The 19,207-nt window shown below is 48.9% G+C and overlaps 1 protein-coding gene across 4 annotated transcripts in view; it reads right to left on the bottom strand.

The window, feature by feature from the left end:
- Positions 1-773: 773 nt before the first annotated feature.
- TBXAS1 (thromboxane A synthase 1) overlaps positions 774-19,207 on the bottom strand; it is a 417,384-nt gene continuing 398,950 nt past the window's right edge. For 3 of the 4 annotated variants that reach the window (XM_030213914.1, XM_030213913.1, XM_030213912.1), the window contains 3 exons: positions 10,991-11,128; positions 5,499-5,661; positions 774-3,720 (listed from right to left, as the gene is read on the bottom strand). In XM_030213914.1, coding sequence (XP_030069774.1) covers positions 3,646-3,720; positions 5,499-5,661; positions 10,991-11,128 — 376 coding nt within the window. In that variant the 3' untranslated portion in view covers positions 774-3,645. Of the gene's footprint in view, positions 3,721-5,498; positions 5,662-10,986; positions 11,129-19,207 lie in introns of those variants that run through there. The other variant, XM_030213915.1, reaches the window with a different exon arrangement.

Below are 19,207 nucleotides of genomic sequence, written 5' to 3'. Positions count from 1 at the left end.
ATATGACTGGGGTTTTCTGTGCAACTTTCCTTCCTCCAGACGCATAATTTCCCTACTCCTGTACAATGAATGTCCTCCTTGATAGGTTGTACTGCCACCAGTTCAGGGGCATGAGTGGTGGTGGTTTTAAAGGGCTGTTGCTGACTGGAATGCTTTGGATGGGGTCATACCCTCCCCCTAGTCAAGGAAACAAGCCTCTGCTGTGGCTTTCAACGAGCGCCATTACTCACAGTGCTCTCAGCAGGGTCCTTCCCCTGAGGTACCAACATATATATCTCCTCAGATTCTATATAGGTCGTCAAAATTTAGGCGCAGATCTGAGATCTGCACGCAAACTAATGAGCCGTTAATCAATTATTGAGTTAAATGGCACTAATTTGGACCTACGCACAGCTCTGTATGGTGTCTCGTGTGCAACCCAAAAGGAAGGGTGGCTATAGAAGGGGCATGCGCGGGTCAGAGGCATTCCCAAAATTTAGGCGCAGTGTTATAGACTAGTGGAGTTACAAACTCAACTTGCGTACCAGGATTTACACCACGTTCCAGCAGATGTAAGTCCTCGGCCCAAAATTGGTCATGGGAATCTACGCTAAGCCCCAGCGCATTCTTTATAAAATAGCGCTTGGTGCAGAATTTTCCCAGTGGTAATTTTGAGCACCATTTACTGAATCTGGACCATAGTGATGCATGATCGCTGGGAACAGGGCCCATCTGACCATGAAGGTTGCCATTTTTAATGATCATACAGGGAACCACTGACACTAAAGCTGGGCCCAATATATATTATTGTTTATTGACAGACTTGACAGACCGCATTTCAAAAACTATGTAAATGTAGAGAAAGCATAGGAATGAGGAGAGAAGAAGGGGTGGGGAAGTCAAAGAAGCTGCACAAGAACCTTAGCTGCCCTAGAGCAGCTCAACCCCCTCCAAAAGACTGTTGAAAGTAATAGGTCTTGGGGGCAGCACTAAATTTTTATTTATTCAGAGCTTGATATACCGCTGAAGCTGACAGACAGATCACAGCAGGTTACAAATAAAAACAAAGAGTGTAGGAAAAGAAATACAATATATGATAGGAAAGAGGAACACACAGAAAAGAAAATGACATAAAACCAAGTCTACCTTCAATACATTGTTAAAACTACTACCTTCCAAGTTCTGGCACCCAACAAAGCTGTCTCACTCACTGGCATATGCCTTTTCAAATAACCAAGTCTTTAGAAGCATTTTCCATTTTTTAAAATTACATTCACTATGACTAATTAGCGGCATGGAATTTTGGTAGGGTGGGTTCCGAATGGATGTATTTTGGAAGATAATTCCATTGAAGAAGAACCAAAATAAAGAAGGCAGTTTCTCTTGTGATTATCCATTGAGTTTGGGACAGAAGAAGAATAAACAAGAGATTAGACAACATAAGACTATTATTGCTGTAAAATTCATCCCACCACTGGCACCAAAGCTGGCCCCAATGTGTATTAGACTTACTATTGCTGTAAAATCCATCCTTGTTTAAAAAACCCCCCACAAAACAGTAGAAACGATGCATAGAACATTCACTTAGCCATGGATTTTGCATTGATGCATCACCCATATATGGCTATTGTAAACTGCTTAGATGTTTCTCAGTTGGTACTATATCAAATACATATGAATCGTGAACTTTGAACTATAAACTGTTAAAGCTTACTCTGGTCCCAAAGACCATCTCCTTTGTCTCATTCTGAGTATCCTCATGAAGGCAGAATGACTTTCATAGCCTCCTGACACCAAGCCACCAGCAGTGCAAGAAATCAAACATGGCTGCCAGGAGACTTCGGCCCTTATACATGGACTTGCCTCTGGGTCTTGATTTGAAGTGGCCTGAGGAAAGAAGAGGTGGGAAAATGGTCCACCGCCTAGCTACTGTGAAGAAGACAAATGACAGGGTCAGTTCTCAGGCAGGGCCGCCGAGAGGGATGGGGGCAAAACTCCCCGAGCCCAGCCTTCAAGGGGTCTGCTGGGGTCTGTCTCTTTCTTGCTCTTGTCAGGACCCAGGTGATTGCTTTATGTTGTAATAATTTTTATTGCTGACATAGATTGATGAACAAATCAAATAAACATTGTACATACAGAACAATAACCACAGTCATCAATTTTTAAACAACTATCCCCTCCTCCCCCTACTCCCAGGCCCATCTACCATCCTTCCCATAAGTCATAATGATGGGGCACTGAAAGCCCCACTCATCTCTTACATTCTTTTTTTGTAGGATGGGGGGGGAGTAATGGGAAACCATGCAGAAAGAAAAACTGTATTAAACGAAATAGTGCACCCTCCTATGCTCAGAAGAAGAGCTGGCCCTACCCTCCCTCCCTCCCCCCCAACCTTTCTTCCCAAATCACCAACCAGGTGATTGCTTTAATGCAATAACCCAGTCCCTGCACACAGGAGCAGGAGACAGCCAGACCCTGGCACCGAACCTCATATGGAGGCCGGGGAGGAGCAGACGCACTGACGCAGGAAGGTAGATGGCGAGGGTGGTAGTGGCTTGAGAAAGCAGCAGCAGCTGCATCCCAATTGGGGGGGGGGGGGGCAGCAGCTCTGCCCCGGGCCCGGCTCTTTCTCTTGGTGGTTCTGTTCTCTGGTCACTGGGGAAGACAAAAGATGGAGCTAATACTATGGCCCAGTTACCACCTTATGCCTTCAGAAAATATACAGCTGCAACTACACACATATGCACACACTATATTAGGTTTTATGACTAATTTGTGTCAAAAACATGAAAAACATTTACAGAGCTATGCCAGTGGGACACTATACAATCTACCCTCATGGATTTATGTCACTTCTCTTCAGTATTTCATAAAGATACTGACAACTATATTCAGCATGTATGTATAAACAGATGGAACCGAGGATATAGATTAAGGATCTGTTGAAATGGTGAAATCATTCCTTCGATAGAGATTTTGCTCCAACTGAATTCACTGGAATAAAAGTGTTGAACTCATCGCAGGATTTCCTTTAGCAGAGTTGACAGTAGGCAGTCTCCCCTTTTAGCAGTAGAAATGGCATGGGGAGCAGCCTAGTAAAACCAGTGTAAAAACCCAGCAGAGATGCACACGTTGGCCAAAAAGGCATAAAAATCACTTTAAAAAGACAAATCACTCATACTAGGATTGCATCAAAGCTGGAAGGAACCCCATTTGTCAGAGAGAGGATTTAGAAACCCCTCTGTGTATACATGTGCAGAATATATACATTCATACATTACACATGCTAGTTTTTGTAAGTCTCTGCTCTTTCAGTGTTTTACGATGAAGAATATCTATTGCTTAGATTTTTCTTTATTTCAGTTGCTAGAGGCAAGTTCATAATCCTGGTGCTGCTTCTTTGCAAACTGACAGTCCAGCCACTCTTGTGTTGATTCTGTAAGCAAATTCATTCCCCCCCCCCACCTCAGGTTTCCCCTGCCATTCCAGTTAAAGTATTAGGTTAAACTGCATTAGATTTCCCATGGGCACAGAGTGATCTCAGATCATTACAGAATCGGGGTAAAGATTGGCCCATGCTAAATCTCAGTCTGGGTAGCATTTCCAGATGCCACTTTCGATAGATTTGTACCAAAGAAATGGAGCAGGATCTCTCTGCCAGTCCTTCTACCGGTGCAGTACCTTAATGTAGACTCCGTCTTTAGGCCCCAGGGTAGAATGAGACTTTAACAGCAATGGAATCTGGTTAAAAAAAAAAAAGAAAGAAAAAACACTTAGAGGGGCATTTTCGAAAGAAATGTCTAAGTTGGGATTTGGACGTCTTTGTAAAATGTCCAAATCTGGGGCGGGGAAAACCGTATTTTCGAAAAAAGATGGACGTCCATCTTTCGTTTCGAAAATACCAAGGACATCCTTGGATTTGGACGTCCTTAGATATGGACGTCTTTGACTTTCGGTGATTTTCGAGACCAAAGATGTCCATGTCAAAAACTTCCAAATCCAAGCCATTTGGATGTGGAAGGAGCCAGAATTTGTAGTGCACTGGTCCCCCTGACATGCCAGGACACCAACCGGGCACCCTAGGGGGCACTGCAGTGGATTTCATAAATTGCTCCCAGGTACACAGCTCCCTTACCGTGTGTGCTGAGCCCCCCAACCCCCCCCCCCAACCCACTACCCCCAACTGTACTCACTAGCATAGCCCTTACGGGTGAAGGGGAGCATCTATATGTAGGTATAGAGGGTTTCTGGTGGGATTTGGAGGGCTCACTGTTTCCTCTACAAATGTAACAGGTGGGTGGGGGGGGGGTTATGGGCCTGGGTCCGCCTGTCTGAAGTGCACTGCACCCACTAAAACTGCTCCAGGGACCTGCATGCGCTGTCATAGACCTGAGTATGACATCTGAGGCTGGCATAGAGGCTGGCATGTAATATTTTTAAAGATATTTTTTGAAGGTGGGAGGGGGTTAGTGACCACTGGGGGAGTAACGAGAGGTCATCCCCGATTCCCTCCAGTGGTCATCTGGTCATTTTGGGCACCTTTTTGTGCCTTATTTGGGTGAAAATGTCCAAGCGTTAGTCATGGACGTCTCTGCTTTTTTCGATTATGGCTCAAAGACGTCCAAGTCTTAGGCACGCCCAAGTCCCACCTTCACCATGCCTCCGACATGCCTCCTTGAAATTTGGACGTCCTTGCGACGGACTTCAGTTAGAGACGTCCAAAATCGAGTTTCCATTATACCGATTTGGACCTCTCTGAGAGACGGACATCCAAGTACCGATTTATGTCGGAAGATGGACGTCCTCTTTCGAAAATGAGCCTGATACTGTCTCATGAAGATATTTCTTTTCAAATTAACTATCTGACCAAATCTTACAACAAAGGGGGACTAAGATCAAGACCCAGGCTCTTCCACCAACATCAGTCACTCCCACAGCGCATTGCTAAAGATGCACAACTTCGGGTTTCCTGAGAAAGAACTGCTTGGTAGAACCGCTTCAGCTCTTGCACCAGCACAGAGAAATGAGTCGGGGAGCAGGTTCCTGTTAAGTAACTACAGAATGAGCTGCTGTTAACCACCTTCAAGCCTATGGAAACCTGATTTCAGGGTTAGGAGTCCATTCTGGGAAGAAGTTTATTCAAGCCCACTCAAGATATACCCACGGCACTGTGACGTGTGGTGCAGGACATTGGAGCTTGGGTTTCCTGTCTGCTGGGCTAAGTTGAGGTATCCTGAATCCCATGGGAGAGACAGGAGGAACAATACTGCAGAGATTACCTCTACTCCTGTATCAATGGCACTGGAGGGTTTGGCTTTAGAGGCTTTTCCTTCCTGTGCTAGCCAGCAACTAAATCTCAGTCATTTGGACAATGATTCTAGAGAGCTGTGAGAGAAACCAGTGGGGTGAAATGGTTTGAAACTCGTTTCCAAAGCATTTAGGAGAATAGTAAAAGCTGAGTGCACTCTTTATTCAACCATGAACTAATTGCGGGGTTGCTAGCACACGGAAACACTAACCTGTGTCTGAGAGCAGGTTTCAAACTTATACTTCTGCAGGACACGGACAAGAGTGATCTTGAGTTCCAGAAGTGCTAATCTCATTCCAATGCAGCTGCGGGGTCCTGCCCCGAAGGGGAGGTACGCAAAGGGACTGCGCTTCTGCTTCGCTTCTGCTGTGAACCTGTGTAGGCAAACAGTGGTGATGGGGGGGGGGGGGGGGGGGGGGGGGGGGGGGGGGACACAACTCTTTTTCAATTTCTGTGGCATATTTCATTTTCACTCAGATCAATATTCTGTTGGCGGCGGTGAGCGGTTCTTTAAATGCTGACCACCAGTGGCTATATTAGACCTGGATATTCAGTGCTGGGTCATATTCTATTCTGTTTTATTCTATTCGGGGTATTTATATAATGCTAAAATCAATAGCGAGTCTAAGGGGACCTTTGACTAAACCACGTAGGCGCCTACATGTGCCCAACGCACGCCAATTTGGAAACACTGCCCAGCTACCGCGTAATTTAATTTTTTACGCGTCCATTATGTGCGCCAACCAGGCAGTAGTTGGCAGTGTATGCACTAAAGATTACCGCCCGATTACTGCGTGAGACTTTATTGCTAAGTCAATGTGTGGCGGTAAGTCCTCAGGCCAAAATGTTCACGCGCCAATTTTAATTTTGCCGCACGTCCATTTTTTCAGGTGCACTGAAAAATGGACCTGTGCGCGTCCAATACACGCATCCACACCACTGCAGGCCATTTTTCAGCGCACCTTAGTAAAAGGACCCCTTAGTGGGTTACATAAGTGAAAAAACATAAACTAGAGCGTTAGGAAAGCTTACAAAAATTAATCGTTCAAGTATTTATCAAAGAGATAAGTTTTCAATCCCTTGCGGAACTGTAAGTAACTCGAGATCATACAAACTTGTACAGGTATGGAATTCCACAACTTACTAGACTGAAAAGAAAAAGAATTGACATGGATTCTTTTGTAACGAATTTTCCTAACAAATGGAAACCCCAGCAATAAAATAGAATAGAAACGAAAGCTCCTTCGCAGTGCTGGATAAACTATCAACTGCAGAAGCAAAGAGGAACAATTTTCCTGCAATATGTTAAACACAATACAGGCAATCTTAAAAACTGTCTGAGCAGAAACCGGTAACCAATGCAATCGTCTAAGCAGCGGTGTCACATGGTCGTATCGTGAGTAACTATAAGTCAATTTAGCTGCGGTATTTAGCAATAATTTCAACTTACTAATTAGTCATGAATTTATTCCACCATATAAAGCGCTACAATAATCTAACTGTGGCAACATTATAGCCTGAACCAGTATACGAAAACGTTCTGTAAAGAAAGCAGATTTTATTGCTCTTAATTGACATAGTTTAAAAAATAACTTCTTGCTGAAATAATTTACCTGTAGATCCATTGTCAACTAAGTATCCAGAATAATTCCCAAAACCTTGGAAAATTTTTCAACATAGTTACACTTCTAGGAACTAAGGATTCATCATTAAGGAAATATAGCAACTTAGTCTTGGCTGCATTACGTTTCAAAAGATGAGAATTAGCCCCGGAGTGAATTAAAGCAATACACTCGGAAATAGAACTTTGTATCATTAAAAAAAAAATCTGGCATTACTGAGATCAAAACAAATATGTCATCTGCATATGAACAACCACAATGACCAGATGCATCCAAAACCGAACCCAAAGAACACATAAACACATTAAAAAGAATCAGAGACAGTGGGGAACCCTGTAGAACACCAAAATCTGACCTCCAAGTAAATGAAAGGTGTTATTCTTCTTAACACAGTATGATCTATGTCACAAAAAAAAACCTTCTATCCATTTATGTACAGCTCCAGATAACCCATATTCACTTAATTTATACAACAGGAGGTCACCATCCACTGTGTCAAATGCTCCTGAAATGTCAAACTGGAGTAAGACACAGTGAATTCCCTGACTGAGAAATTCTCGAACTTTAGAAACCAAGAATACCAATGGAGTGGAGTGGAGGAGTGGCCTAGTGGTTAGGGTGGTGGACTTTGGTCCTGAGAAACTGAGTTCGATTCCCACTTCAGGCACAAGCAGCTCCTTGTGACTCTGGGCAAGTCACTTAACCCTCCATTGCCCCAGGTTAGCCACATTGAGCCTGCCATGAGTGGGAAAGCGTGGGGTACAAATGTAATAAAATAATGAATTCTTGTACTGTGCATATCTGGGCACCAGCAATGAATATCCAGCTCATCAACAGTACCTGGAAGTTTTATTTATGGCCAGGGGTGTAGCCAAGGGTGGGCTTGGGTGGGCCCAGGCCCACCCACTTTGGGCTCAGGCCCACCCAGTATCAGCACACCTATGATGTGGCTGGAATGGATCCCCAAGTCCCACCAGCCGAAAACTCTCAACAACTGTCCCTCCTTGCATACCTTTTAAATAGCAGATCTTTGCCTGGAGTGAGCAGCGACTGATACATACTGCCTGCACTGTCCCCATAACCTTCTCTCTGATGTATTCCCGTCTATGCAGAAACAGGAAGTTGCATCAGAGGGAAGGCTGTGGGGCCAACATGAGCAGTGTGTATTAGTTGCTACTCGCTGTCGGTGAAAATCTGCTATTTAAAAGGTATGCAGGGGAATGATTGAGAGACCATATGGCATGCAGGTGAGAGAGGGAAAGACCAAATCACTTGTGGGACAAGGCGGAGTTCTTCTGCCCTCCCATCTTGGGCTCAGGCCCATCCAAAATTGGGTGTCTGGCTATGCCCCTGTTTATGGCAGCATTTATATCCCACGATTTTCCAATATACATTGGTTCAATGTGGCTTACAACTCTATAAAGCATCAACAGCCCAGCCCATTTAATAGTGATACATCAAGGTAATCTAATAAAAAAAAAAAACAGGTTCAAATCTGGAGTAATTAAACTTCAATTGCTATCCTCATAATAAATTTTTCTAAAAAATGAAAGCTTTTAGATGTTTACGAAATCTTAAATACTCATTTATACATCTTAAGTCTTTGGGTAATGAATTCCACATTCTTGTACATTGGTAAGAAAACCCTGCTGAATAAACTGACATATATAATATTTTCTGACAACTTGGGTAATGAAGAGTCAAAAAATTTCTCACTCCTGTCTTCATATTCCTCAACTGTAGATTAATCAGTTCCCTCATATATCCTGGAGAAGTTCCAAAAACAATCTGATATACCAGGATACATAATTTAAATGCAATACGCACATGCATATTCATTGTGGAAATCTTGAAAGGTCAACTGGGTTGTGGCCCTCAAGGACCATGGTTGCCCACCCCTACTCTAAAGGAACAAAGCTGAAGGGTCTTAAATTGTGAAGCTAAGAAACGGCAGTATGTGTATATTGGAAAGGGATGTCAATCAGAAAGCCTCCAGGAATGGCTTGGTGACTCAGCAGAGATGCTATGCACTGCCATCAGGGCAGGGGTTTGATTCCTAAGTAAGATCCTCCACTATCTGTGTCGGATGCAGAGTGGATACTGTAGCGGTAGCATTCACAGGCCCTGGGGTGGAGACAATTCTGGTCATTGCACAAATTTCATCAGATATTAGCTATATTCAGAAATCATACCCGCTAGGATACAGATGAAGCTGGACGAGTTAGCAGGGGATGTGTCATATGGTAAAAACTCCCCGGTGGTTGTAAATGAAGGCCCTAAGCATCGGATCCCTGTCCTGATTCTGAGCTGGAAGCCCAAAGGACCAGGAGGACACTGCCATGTCAAAAAAAATATCTGGAAGATCCTGCAGGTTCCAGTAAGCACCTCCAGTAAACTGATAAGAAAAGTATGGACAAATCTGCACTGGGACTGAATTCACATCACTGCTAATTGAGGGGCCCTTTTTCTAAGCCATGGTGAAAAATGGCCTGCGGAAGTGTAGGGACGTGTACTGGGCCAGCTTTTACCGCATCTACAAAAAATGGCTTTTTTTTAATGGGAAGGGAAAAGGGCCTGCGGTAAAAATGAAACCAGCGTGCACCCAAAACCGGCCTGAGCCCTTAATGCCACCCATTAATCTAGCACTCAAGGCTCGTACGCCACACGTGCGGTGACTGGGCGGTGCGCGCCATGTGCCGATTACCACCAGAACCGGAACGCATAGGAGGAAATAAATAATTCATCCTCGCATTATGGGCGCACACCAAATCTGAAATTACCGCCAGGAGGGCGTGTTGGCCTGGCAGTACTCTCATTTGGGTGCGCGCTACACGCATGTAGAGCCTACCGCGGCTTAGTAAAAGGACTCCTGAGCAAGTTAGGAAAAAATATTTTCAGAGAAGAGAAAATCCTTTGTGGTGGTGGTGGTAGTCCAGCACTCAGACCTAGGTGTCTATAAAATACCAGTTTTCAGGATACCTATAATCATGGGCGTAGCCAGACTTCGGCGGGAGGGGGGTCCAGAGCCCGAGGTGAGGGGGCACATTTTAGCCACCCCTGGTGCCGCCAACCCCCCCCCCCCCCCCGCCATTTTAACCCCCTGTCGCCATTTTTGACCCCCCCCCGCTGCCACCACCACCTTTGACCCCCCCCCCCCCCGGATGCCAACCCTTTCGACCCCCTCTTCCCACCGCCGCCAACCCTCCCTCGCCACCACCGTCAGGTACCTTTGCTGGCGGGGGTCCCCATTCTCCGCCAGCTGAAGTCCTCTTCTCCGGCGCGTCCGCGTTGCTGATCTGCAAGGGCACGCTTCTGTGTCTGTGAGTCTGACGTCCTGCAGACTCACAGACGTACAACGTGCAGGACGTCACTCACAGAAACAGAAGCCTGCCCTTGCAGATCAGCAACGCAGCCGCACCGGAGAAGAGGACTTCGGCTGGTGGAGAATGGGGACCCCCGCCAGCAAAGGTACCCGATGGCGGCAGGGGAGGGTTGGCAACGGGAGGGGGGGGGTCGAAGGGGTTGGCGGCGGGGGGGGGGAGCCAGGGCCAAATCTATGGGGGCCCATGCCCCCACGTAGCTACGCCCCTGCCTATAATGAGACAGATTTGTATACAATACAGGCAGTTCATACAAATCAATCTGATGCATATTCAATGTGGATATCCTGGGTGCATCCTGTGGACTAGGCTCAGAACTTCTCATTTGTGGTAACGATGCGACTAACTGTTGACCATGGCTGGATTTCTGTGTATTGTGGCCTCTAACATTTAAGAGGCCCCCACCTCAATTAAGAAGGAAGTACATTTTAGGTTTAATAGTTTAGTTTTTCATTCTAGTGAAATATGAGGCTCTAAGTTGTAGTTTGTCTATCTTGTCCTGCTCTTGACAGAGGCAGAAAAAACAAACAAACAACAGATATCTGCCAAGGGCATCAGGTCTTTTTTTTTTCTCTGTTGTTCACTTTACCGTCCTTTTTCAAGGTGGGGATACTGTTTGCTATAACAGGGACCTTACAAAGCTAACGCAAAATTTATGACAAGAATATGAGATGAAAAGACGGTTCACCGAGATACTTCACCTCTCAGGGATAAATTTCTCTGGTTCTGGCCAGTGCTTTGGGTTATAGTGAATGTATCCAACAGGAATTTCTATCACTGCTCCAGCTGGGATTCGCTGTCCACTCACTTCACAATCCTTTGAAGCCTCCCTAGCGAACCTGCAAAGGAAAAAATAAATCGTGTTAACTACAGACACCGCAGCCCAAAGCAAGGTGTCCGAGGTACACCATGTACGAACGACTCCAATAGCAGAAATAATGCAACGGGTGTCTGTGAGAGGAAGCAGTTTCTATAGTAGAAACTGTGGAAACTTTGTATAGGACAACTAGGTAGTAAAACGGATATTTAGGTCCGTGCGTTTAAAGAAACCCTGTTATTACAGAAAAGACTTGGCAAATATGGAGTCTTTCTCCGAGGACAAGCAGGCTGCTTGTTCTCACTGATGGGTGACGTCCACGGCAGCCCCTCCAATCGGAAACTTCTCTAGCAAAGTCCTTTGCTAGTCCTCACGCGCCCGCGCGCACCGCGCATGTGCGGCCGTCTTCCCGCCCGAAACCGGCTCGAGCTGGCCAGTCTTCTTTTGTCCGCACTCGGTACGGTCGTGTTTCGCCGTGTCGAGCCCCAGAAAGTCGACCTCGCGCGTCCAAATTTATTTTTGACGTGTTTTTTCTTCGGAAAAGTCTTTAAAAGTGCCGGGAAGTGCTTCGGAAAACCCCCCCGGGTTTCGGGCCAACCCCTTCCCGTACTTCCAGCTTTTTGCCCCGATAAGTTTTCTTTCGTCGTCGGGGTAGGCCTCTTTTCGGCCTCGGTCGAGATTTTCTCCCTTAAAAATTTTTTGGTGCTCTTTTTCCGTCATTTCGGATTTTGATTTCGCCGGCGTGATTTTTCCGCCCATGACATCGAAGCCTTCCAGCGGCTTCAAGAAGTGCACCCAGTGCGCCCGGGTAATTTCGCTCACTGATAGACACTCGTCGTGTCTTCAGTGTCTGGGGGCCGAGCACCGCCCTCAGAACTGTAGTCTGTGTTCCCTGCTTCAAAGGCGGACTCAGGTAGCGAGATTAGCCCAGTGGAACGTGTTGTTCTCGGGCTCTTCGTCGGCATCGGCACCGGGATCTTCGAGTGCATCGACGTCGTCAGCGTCCAGACCATCTTCCTCGGCCGCCACTGCATCGAGTGCATCGAGGCATCGGGCCTCTGCATCGGCGCCAAGGTATCGGGCGACTGCATCGACGTCGGTGGTACCGGGACCTCGTCTGCTGATGTCGTCGGACGGTGGTGCATCGTCAGGAGTGCAGGTGAGGGCTGTCCATTCCCCTGCTGGTGGCGGTGAGCCTTCGGGTGGGTCTCCTCCTACCCTGAGGGCTCCTGCGGTACAGCCCCCCCGAGACCGACCTCCTTCGGCCTCGGCCCCGAGGAAGCGACGGCTGGATTCTACGTCCTCCTCGTCGGTGCCGGGGAGCTCCGGTGACATGCTTCGGAAGAAGTCGAAGAAGCATCGATACCGGTCGCCTCCCCGCGTCGGCACCGAGAGCTCTGGGTCGCCGAGGGAGTCGGCACCCAGCAGGCATCGGCACCGAGAGGACCGCTCACCCTCTGTTCAGGAGGTGTCGATGCGCTCCACTCTGGACAGCCCGGAACAGCCTCCTCGCCCGGAACAGGTTCTGACGTCGACGCCTGCATCGACCTCTTTGCCTTTCTCTGCAGCCGCTCTGAACGAGAGCCTCCGGGCCGTTCTCCCAGAGATTCTGGGAGAGCTGTTGCGCCCTACCCCTCCGGTACCAGCGGTGCTTGCGCCTCCGGTACCGTCGAGCGTGGCGCCGGCTGGCCCATCGCCCGGGGTGAGGTCCCCGACGTCGGTACCGCGTGCGGTGCCGACTGCGGCCACCTCCCAGGAGGGCTCCCCGACTACGTCGGCGGAGGGAGCTTCGCCGATGCGGGCGAGGGAGTCTACCTCTCGACGCCCCCATCGTGGACGTGGCTCCACGGAGTCGAGCCGGGTAAGGTTGCAGACACAGGTTCGTGAACTTGTGTCTGACACCGAGGGTGAGCCCTCGTGGGAGGAAGAGGAAGACCCCAGATATTTCTCGGACGAGGAGTCTGAGGGTCTTCCCTCTGATCCTACTCCCTCTCCTGAAAGGCAGCTTTCTCCTCCTGAGAGTCTGTCTTTCGCTTCCTTTGTCCGGGAGATGTCTACGGCCATCCCCTTCCCGGTGGTTGTGGAGGACGAGCCCAGGGCTGAAATGTTTGAGCTCCTGGACTATCCTTCTCCACCTAAGGAAGCGTCCACTGTTCCCTTGCACCATGTCCTAAAAAAGACATTGCTTGCGAACTGGACCAAGCCACTAAGTAATCCCCACATTCCCAAGAAGATCGAGTCCCAGTACCGGATCCATGGGGACCCAGAGCTGATGCGCACCCAGTTGCCTCATGACTCTGGAGTTGTGGATTGGCCCTAAAGAAGGCTAAGAGTTCTAGGGAGCATGCTTCGGCGCCCCCGGGCAAAGACCCTAGAACCTTAGACTCCTTTGGGAGGAAGGCCTACCATTCTTCTATGCTCGTGGCCAAAATTCAGTCGTACCAGCTCTACACGAGCATACATATGCGGAACAATGTGCGGCAGTTGGCGGGCTTGGTTGATGCTCTTCCCCCTGAGCAGGCCAAGCCTTTTCAGGAGGTGGTCAGGCAGCTGAAGGCGTGCAGAAAATTCCTGGCCAGAGGGGTGTATGACACCTTTGATGTTGCGTCCAGGGCCGCTGCTCAAGGTGTGGTGATGCGCAGGCTCTCATGGCTGCGTGCCGCCGACCTGGAGAATAGACTCCAGCAGCGGATTGCGGACTCGCCTTGCCGTGCGGATAACATTTTGGAGAGAAGGTCGAACAGGTGGTAGAGCATCTCCACCAGCGGGACACCGCATTCGACAAGTTCTCCCGCCGGCAGCCTTCAGCATCTACCTCTACAGGTAGAAGATTTTTTGGGGGAAGGAAGACTGTTCCCTATGCTTCTGGTAAGCGTAGGTACAATCCTCCTTCTCGACAGCCTGCGGCCCAGGCTAAGCCCCAGCGAGCTCGCTCTCGTCAGCAGCGTGCGACTCAGCAAGGCCCCGCGGCTCCCCAGCAAAAGCAAGGGGCGAGCTTTTGACTGGCTCCAGCAGAGCATAGCCGACATCCAAGTGTCAGTGCCGGGCGACCTGCCAGTCGGGGGGAGGTTGAAAGCTTTTCACCAAAGGTGGCCTCTCATAACCTCCGACCAGTGGGTTCTTCAAATAGTCCGGCAAGGATACACCCTCAATCTGACCTCAAAACCTCCAAATTGTCCACCGGGAGCTCAGTCTTACAGCTTCCAGCACAGGCAGGTACTTGCAGAGGAACTCTCCGCCCTTCTCAGCGCCAATGCGGTCGAGCTCGTGCCATCCGGGCAAGAAGGGCTGGGATTCTATTCCAGGTACTTCCTTGTGGAAAAGAAAACAGGGGGGATGCGTCCCATCCTAGACCTAAGGGCCCTGAACAAATATCTCGTAAAAGAAAAGTTCAGGATGCTTTCCCTGGGCACCCTTCTCCCCATGATTCAGCAAAACGATTGGCTATGCTCTCTGGACTTGAAGGATGCCTATACACACATCCCGATACTGCCAGCTCACAGACAGTATCTGCGATTTCAGTTGGGCACACGCCACTTCCAGTACTGTGTGCTACCCTTTGGGCTCGCCTCTGCACCCAGGGTGTTCACAAAGTGCCTAGCTGTGGTAGCAGCGGCACTTCGCAGGCTGGGGGTGCACGTGTTCCCATATCTCGACGATTGGCTGGTGAAGAACACATCCAAGGCAGGAGCCCTGCAGTCCATGCAGATGACTATTCGCCTCCTGGAGCTACTGGGGTTTGTGATAAATTATCCAAAGTCCCATCTTCTCCCAGTGCAGAACCTCGAATTCATAGGAGCTCTGCTGGATTCTCGAACGGCTCACGCCTACCTCCCAGAGACGAGAGCCAACAACTTGTTGTCCCTCGTCTCGCGGGTGCGAGCGTCTCAGCAGATCACAGCTCGGCAGATGTTGAGATTGCTGGGCCACATGGCCTCCACAGTTCATGTGACTCCCATGGCCCGCCTTCACATGAGATCTGCTCAATGGACCCTAGCCTCCCAGTGGTATCAGGCTGCTGGGGGTCTAGAAGACGTGATCCACCTGTCCACGAGTTTTCTCGAATCCCTGTATTGGTGGACAATCTGGTCCAATTTGACTCTGGGACGTCCTTTCCAAATCCCTCAGCCACAAAAAGTGCTGACAACGGATGCGTCTCTCCTGGGGTGGGGAGCTCATGTGGATGGGCTTCACACCCAAGGAAGCTGGTCCCTCCAGGAACGCGATCTGCAGATCAATCTTCTGGAGTTGCGAGCGATCTGGAACGCTCTGAAGGCTTTCAGAGATCGGCTGTCCCACCAAATTATCCAAATTCAGACAGACAACCAGGTTGCCATGTATTACGTCAACAAGCAGGGGGGCACCGGATCTCGCCCCCTGTGTCAGGAAGCCGTCAGCATGTGGCTCTAGGCTCGCCGTCACGGCATGGTGCTCCAAGCCACATACCTGGCAGGCGTAAACAACAGTCTGGCCGACAGGTTGAGCAGGATTATGCAACCTCACGAGTGGTCGCTCAACTCCCGAGTGGTGCACCAGATCTTCCAAGCGTGGGGCACCCCCTTGGTGGATCTCTTCGCATCTCGAGTGAACCACAAAGTCCCTCAGTTCTGTTCCAGGCTTCAGGCCCACGGCAGACTGGCATCGGATGCCTTCCTCCTGCACTGGGGGGAGGGTCTGCTGTATGCTTATCCTCCCATACCTCTGGTGGGGAAGACTTTGTTGAAACTCAAGCAAGACCGAGGCACCATGATTCTGATTGCTCCCTTTTGGCCGCGTCAGATCTGGTTCCCTCTTCTTCTGGAATTGTCCTCCGAAGAACCCTGGAGATTGGAGTGTTTTCCGACCCTCATCACACAGGACGAAGGGGCACTTCTGCATCCCAACCTCCGGTCTCTGGCTCTCACGGCCTGGATGTTGAGGGCGTAGACTTTGCCTCTTTGGGTCTGTCAGAGGGTGTCTCCCGCATCTTGCTTGCTTCCAGGAAAGATTCCACTAAGAGGAGTTACTTCTTCCAATGGAGGAGGTTTGCCGTCTGGTGTGACAGCAAGGCCCTAGATCCTCGTTCTTGTCCTACACAGACCCTGCTTGAATACCTTCTGCACTTGTCTGAGTCTGGTCTCAAGACCAACTCGGTAAGGGTTCACCTTAGTGCGATCAGTGCATACCATTACCGTGTGGAAGGTAAGCCGATCTTGGGACAGCCTTTAGTTGTTCGCTTCATGAGAGGTTTGCTTTTGTCAAAGCCCCCTGTCAAGCCTCCTACAGTGTCATGGGATCTCAATGTCGTTCTCACCCAGCTGATGAAACCTCCTTTTGAGCCACTGAATTCCTGCCATCTGAAGTACTTGACTTGGAAGGTCATTTTCTTGGTGGCAGTTACTTCAGCTCGTAGAGTCAGTGAGCTTCAGGCCCTGGTAGCCCAGGCCCCTTACACCAAATTTCATCATAACAGAGTAGTCCTCCGCACTCACCCTAAGTTCCTGCCAAAGGTCGTGTCGGAGTTCCATCTGAACCAGTCAATTGTCTTGCCAACATTCTTTCCCCGTCCTCATTCCTGCCCTGCTGAACGTCAGCTGCACACATTGGACTGCAAGAGAGCATTGGCCTTCTACCTGGAGCGGACACAGCCCCACAGACAGTCCGCCCAATTGTTTGTTTCTTTTGATCCCAATAGGAGGGGAGTGGCTGTAGGGAAACGCACCATATCCAACTGGCTAGCAGATTGCATTTCCTTCACTTACGCCCAGGCGGGGCTGGCTCTTGAGGGTCATGTCACGGCTCATAATGTTAGAGCCATGGCTGTGTCGGTAGCCCACTTGAAGTCAGCCTCCATTGAAGAAATTTGCAAAGCTGCGACGTGGTCATCTGTCCACACATTCACATCTCATTACTGCCTGCAGCAGGATACCCGACGCGACAGTCGGTTCGGGCAGTCAGTTCTTCAGAACCTGTTTGGGCTTTAGGATCCAACTCCACCCCCCGAGGGCCCTTTTTGTTCTGTTCCAGGCTGCACTCTCAGTTAGTTGGTAAATTTTTTAGGTCAATCTCAGTTATGTCCTCGCCGTTGCGAGGCCCAATTGACCATGGTTGTTGTTTTGAGTGAGCCTGGGGGCTAGGGATACCCCATCAGTGAGAACAAGCAGCCTGCTTGTCCTCGGAGAAAGCGAATGCTACATACCTGTAGAAGGTATTCTCCGAGGACAGCAGGCTGATTGTTCTCACAAACCCGCCCGCCTCCCCTTTGGAGTTGTGTCTTCCCTTGTATTGTCTTGCTACATACTGGACTGGCCGGCTCGAGCCGGTTTCGGGCGGGAAGACGGCCGCGCATGCGCGGTGCGCGCGGGCGCGCGAGGACTAGCAAAGGACTTTGCTAGAGAAGTTTCCGATTGGAGGGGCTGCCGTGGACGTCACCCATCAGTGAGAACAATCAGCCTGCTGTCCTCGGAGAATACCTTCTACAGGTATGTAGCATTCGGTTGATATTGTATATCTGGATTTTCAGAAGGCGTTTGACAAAGTGCCGCACGAAAGACTCCTGAAGAAATTGCAGAGTCATGGAATCGGAGGTAGGGTATTATTATGGATTAAGAACTGGTTGAAAGATAGGAAGCAGAGAGTAGGATTGCGTGGCCAGTATTCTCAGTGGAGGAGGGTAGTTAGTGGGGTCCCGCAGGGGTCTGTGCTGGGTCCGTTGCTTTTTAATGTATTTATAAATGACCTAGAGATGGGAATAACTAGTGAGGTAATTAAATTCGCCGATGACACAAAATTATTCAGGGTCGTCAAGTCGCAGGAGGAATGTGAACGATTAAGGAGGACCTTGCGAGACTGGGAGAATGGGCGTGCAAGTGGCAGATGAAGTTCAATGTTGACAAGTGCAAAGTGATGCATGTGGGTAAGAGGAACCCGAATTATAGCTACGTCTTGCAAGGTTCCGTGTTAGGAGTTACGGATCAAGAAAGGGATCTGGGTGTCGTCGTCGATGATACGCTGAAACCTTCTGCTCAGTGTGCTGCTGCGGCTAGGAAAGCGAATAGAATGTTGGGTGTTATTAGGAAGGGTATGGAGTCCAGGTGTGCGGATGTTATAATGCCGTTGTATCGCTCCATGGTGCGACCGCACCTGGAGTATTGTGTTCAGTACTGGTCTCCGTATCTCAAAAAAGATATAGTAGAATTGGAAAAGGTACAGCGAAGGGCGACGAAAATGATAGTGGGGATGGGACGACTTTCCTATGAAGAGAGGCTGAGAAGGCTAGGGCTTTTCAGCTTGGAGAAGAGACGGCTGAGGGGAGATATGATAGAAGTGTATAAAATAATGAGTGGAATGGATCGGGTGGATGTGAAGCGACTGTTCATGCTATCCAAAAATACTAGGACTAGAGGGCATGAGTTGAAGCTACAGTGTGGTAAATTTAAAACGAATCGGAGAAAATTTTTCTTCACCCAACGTGTAATTAGACTCTGGAATTCGTTGCCGGAGAACGTGGTACGGGCGGTTAGCTTGACGGAGTTTAAAAAGGGGTTAGATAGATTCCTAAAGGACAAGTCCATAGACCGCTATTAAATGGACTTGGAAAAATTCCGCATTTTTAGGTATAACTTGTCTGGAATGTTTTTACGTTTGGGGAGCGTGCCAGGTGCCCTTGACCTGGATTGGCCACTGTCGGTGACAGGATGCTGGGCTAGATGGACCTTTGGTCTTTCCCAGTATGGCACTACTTATGTACTTATGTACTTATTTGAAGATGGGTAGGGAGGGGGCTTGGTGTAAGGGCTCAGGAAGTTTATTCCAAGCATAGGGTGAGGCGAGGCAGAATGAGTGGAGCCTGGAGTTGGCGGTGGTGGAGAAGGGTACTGAGAGGAGGGATTTGTCCTGTGAGCGGAGGTTACGGGCGGGAACATAAGGGGAAATGAGGGTAGAGAGATAATGAGGGGCTGCAGACTGAGTGCATTTGTAGGTAAGAAGGAGAAGCTTGAACTGTATGCGGTATCTGATTGGAAGCCAGTGAAGTGACCTGAGAAGAGGGGTGATATGAGTATATCGGTTCAGGCAGAATATAAGACGTGCAGCAGAGTTCTGAACAGATTGAAGGGGGGAT

The sequence above is a fragment of the Microcaecilia unicolor genome, chromosome 9, assembly GCF_901765095.1.
Source record: "Microcaecilia unicolor chromosome 9, aMicUni1.1, whole genome shotgun sequence".
In the NCBI taxonomy this organism is placed as follows: Eukaryota; Metazoa; Chordata; class Amphibia; order Gymnophiona; family Siphonopidae; genus Microcaecilia; species Microcaecilia unicolor.
Note: the sequence above shows the minus strand (reverse complement) of the source record. Positions and strands in the feature narration are given on the sequence as shown.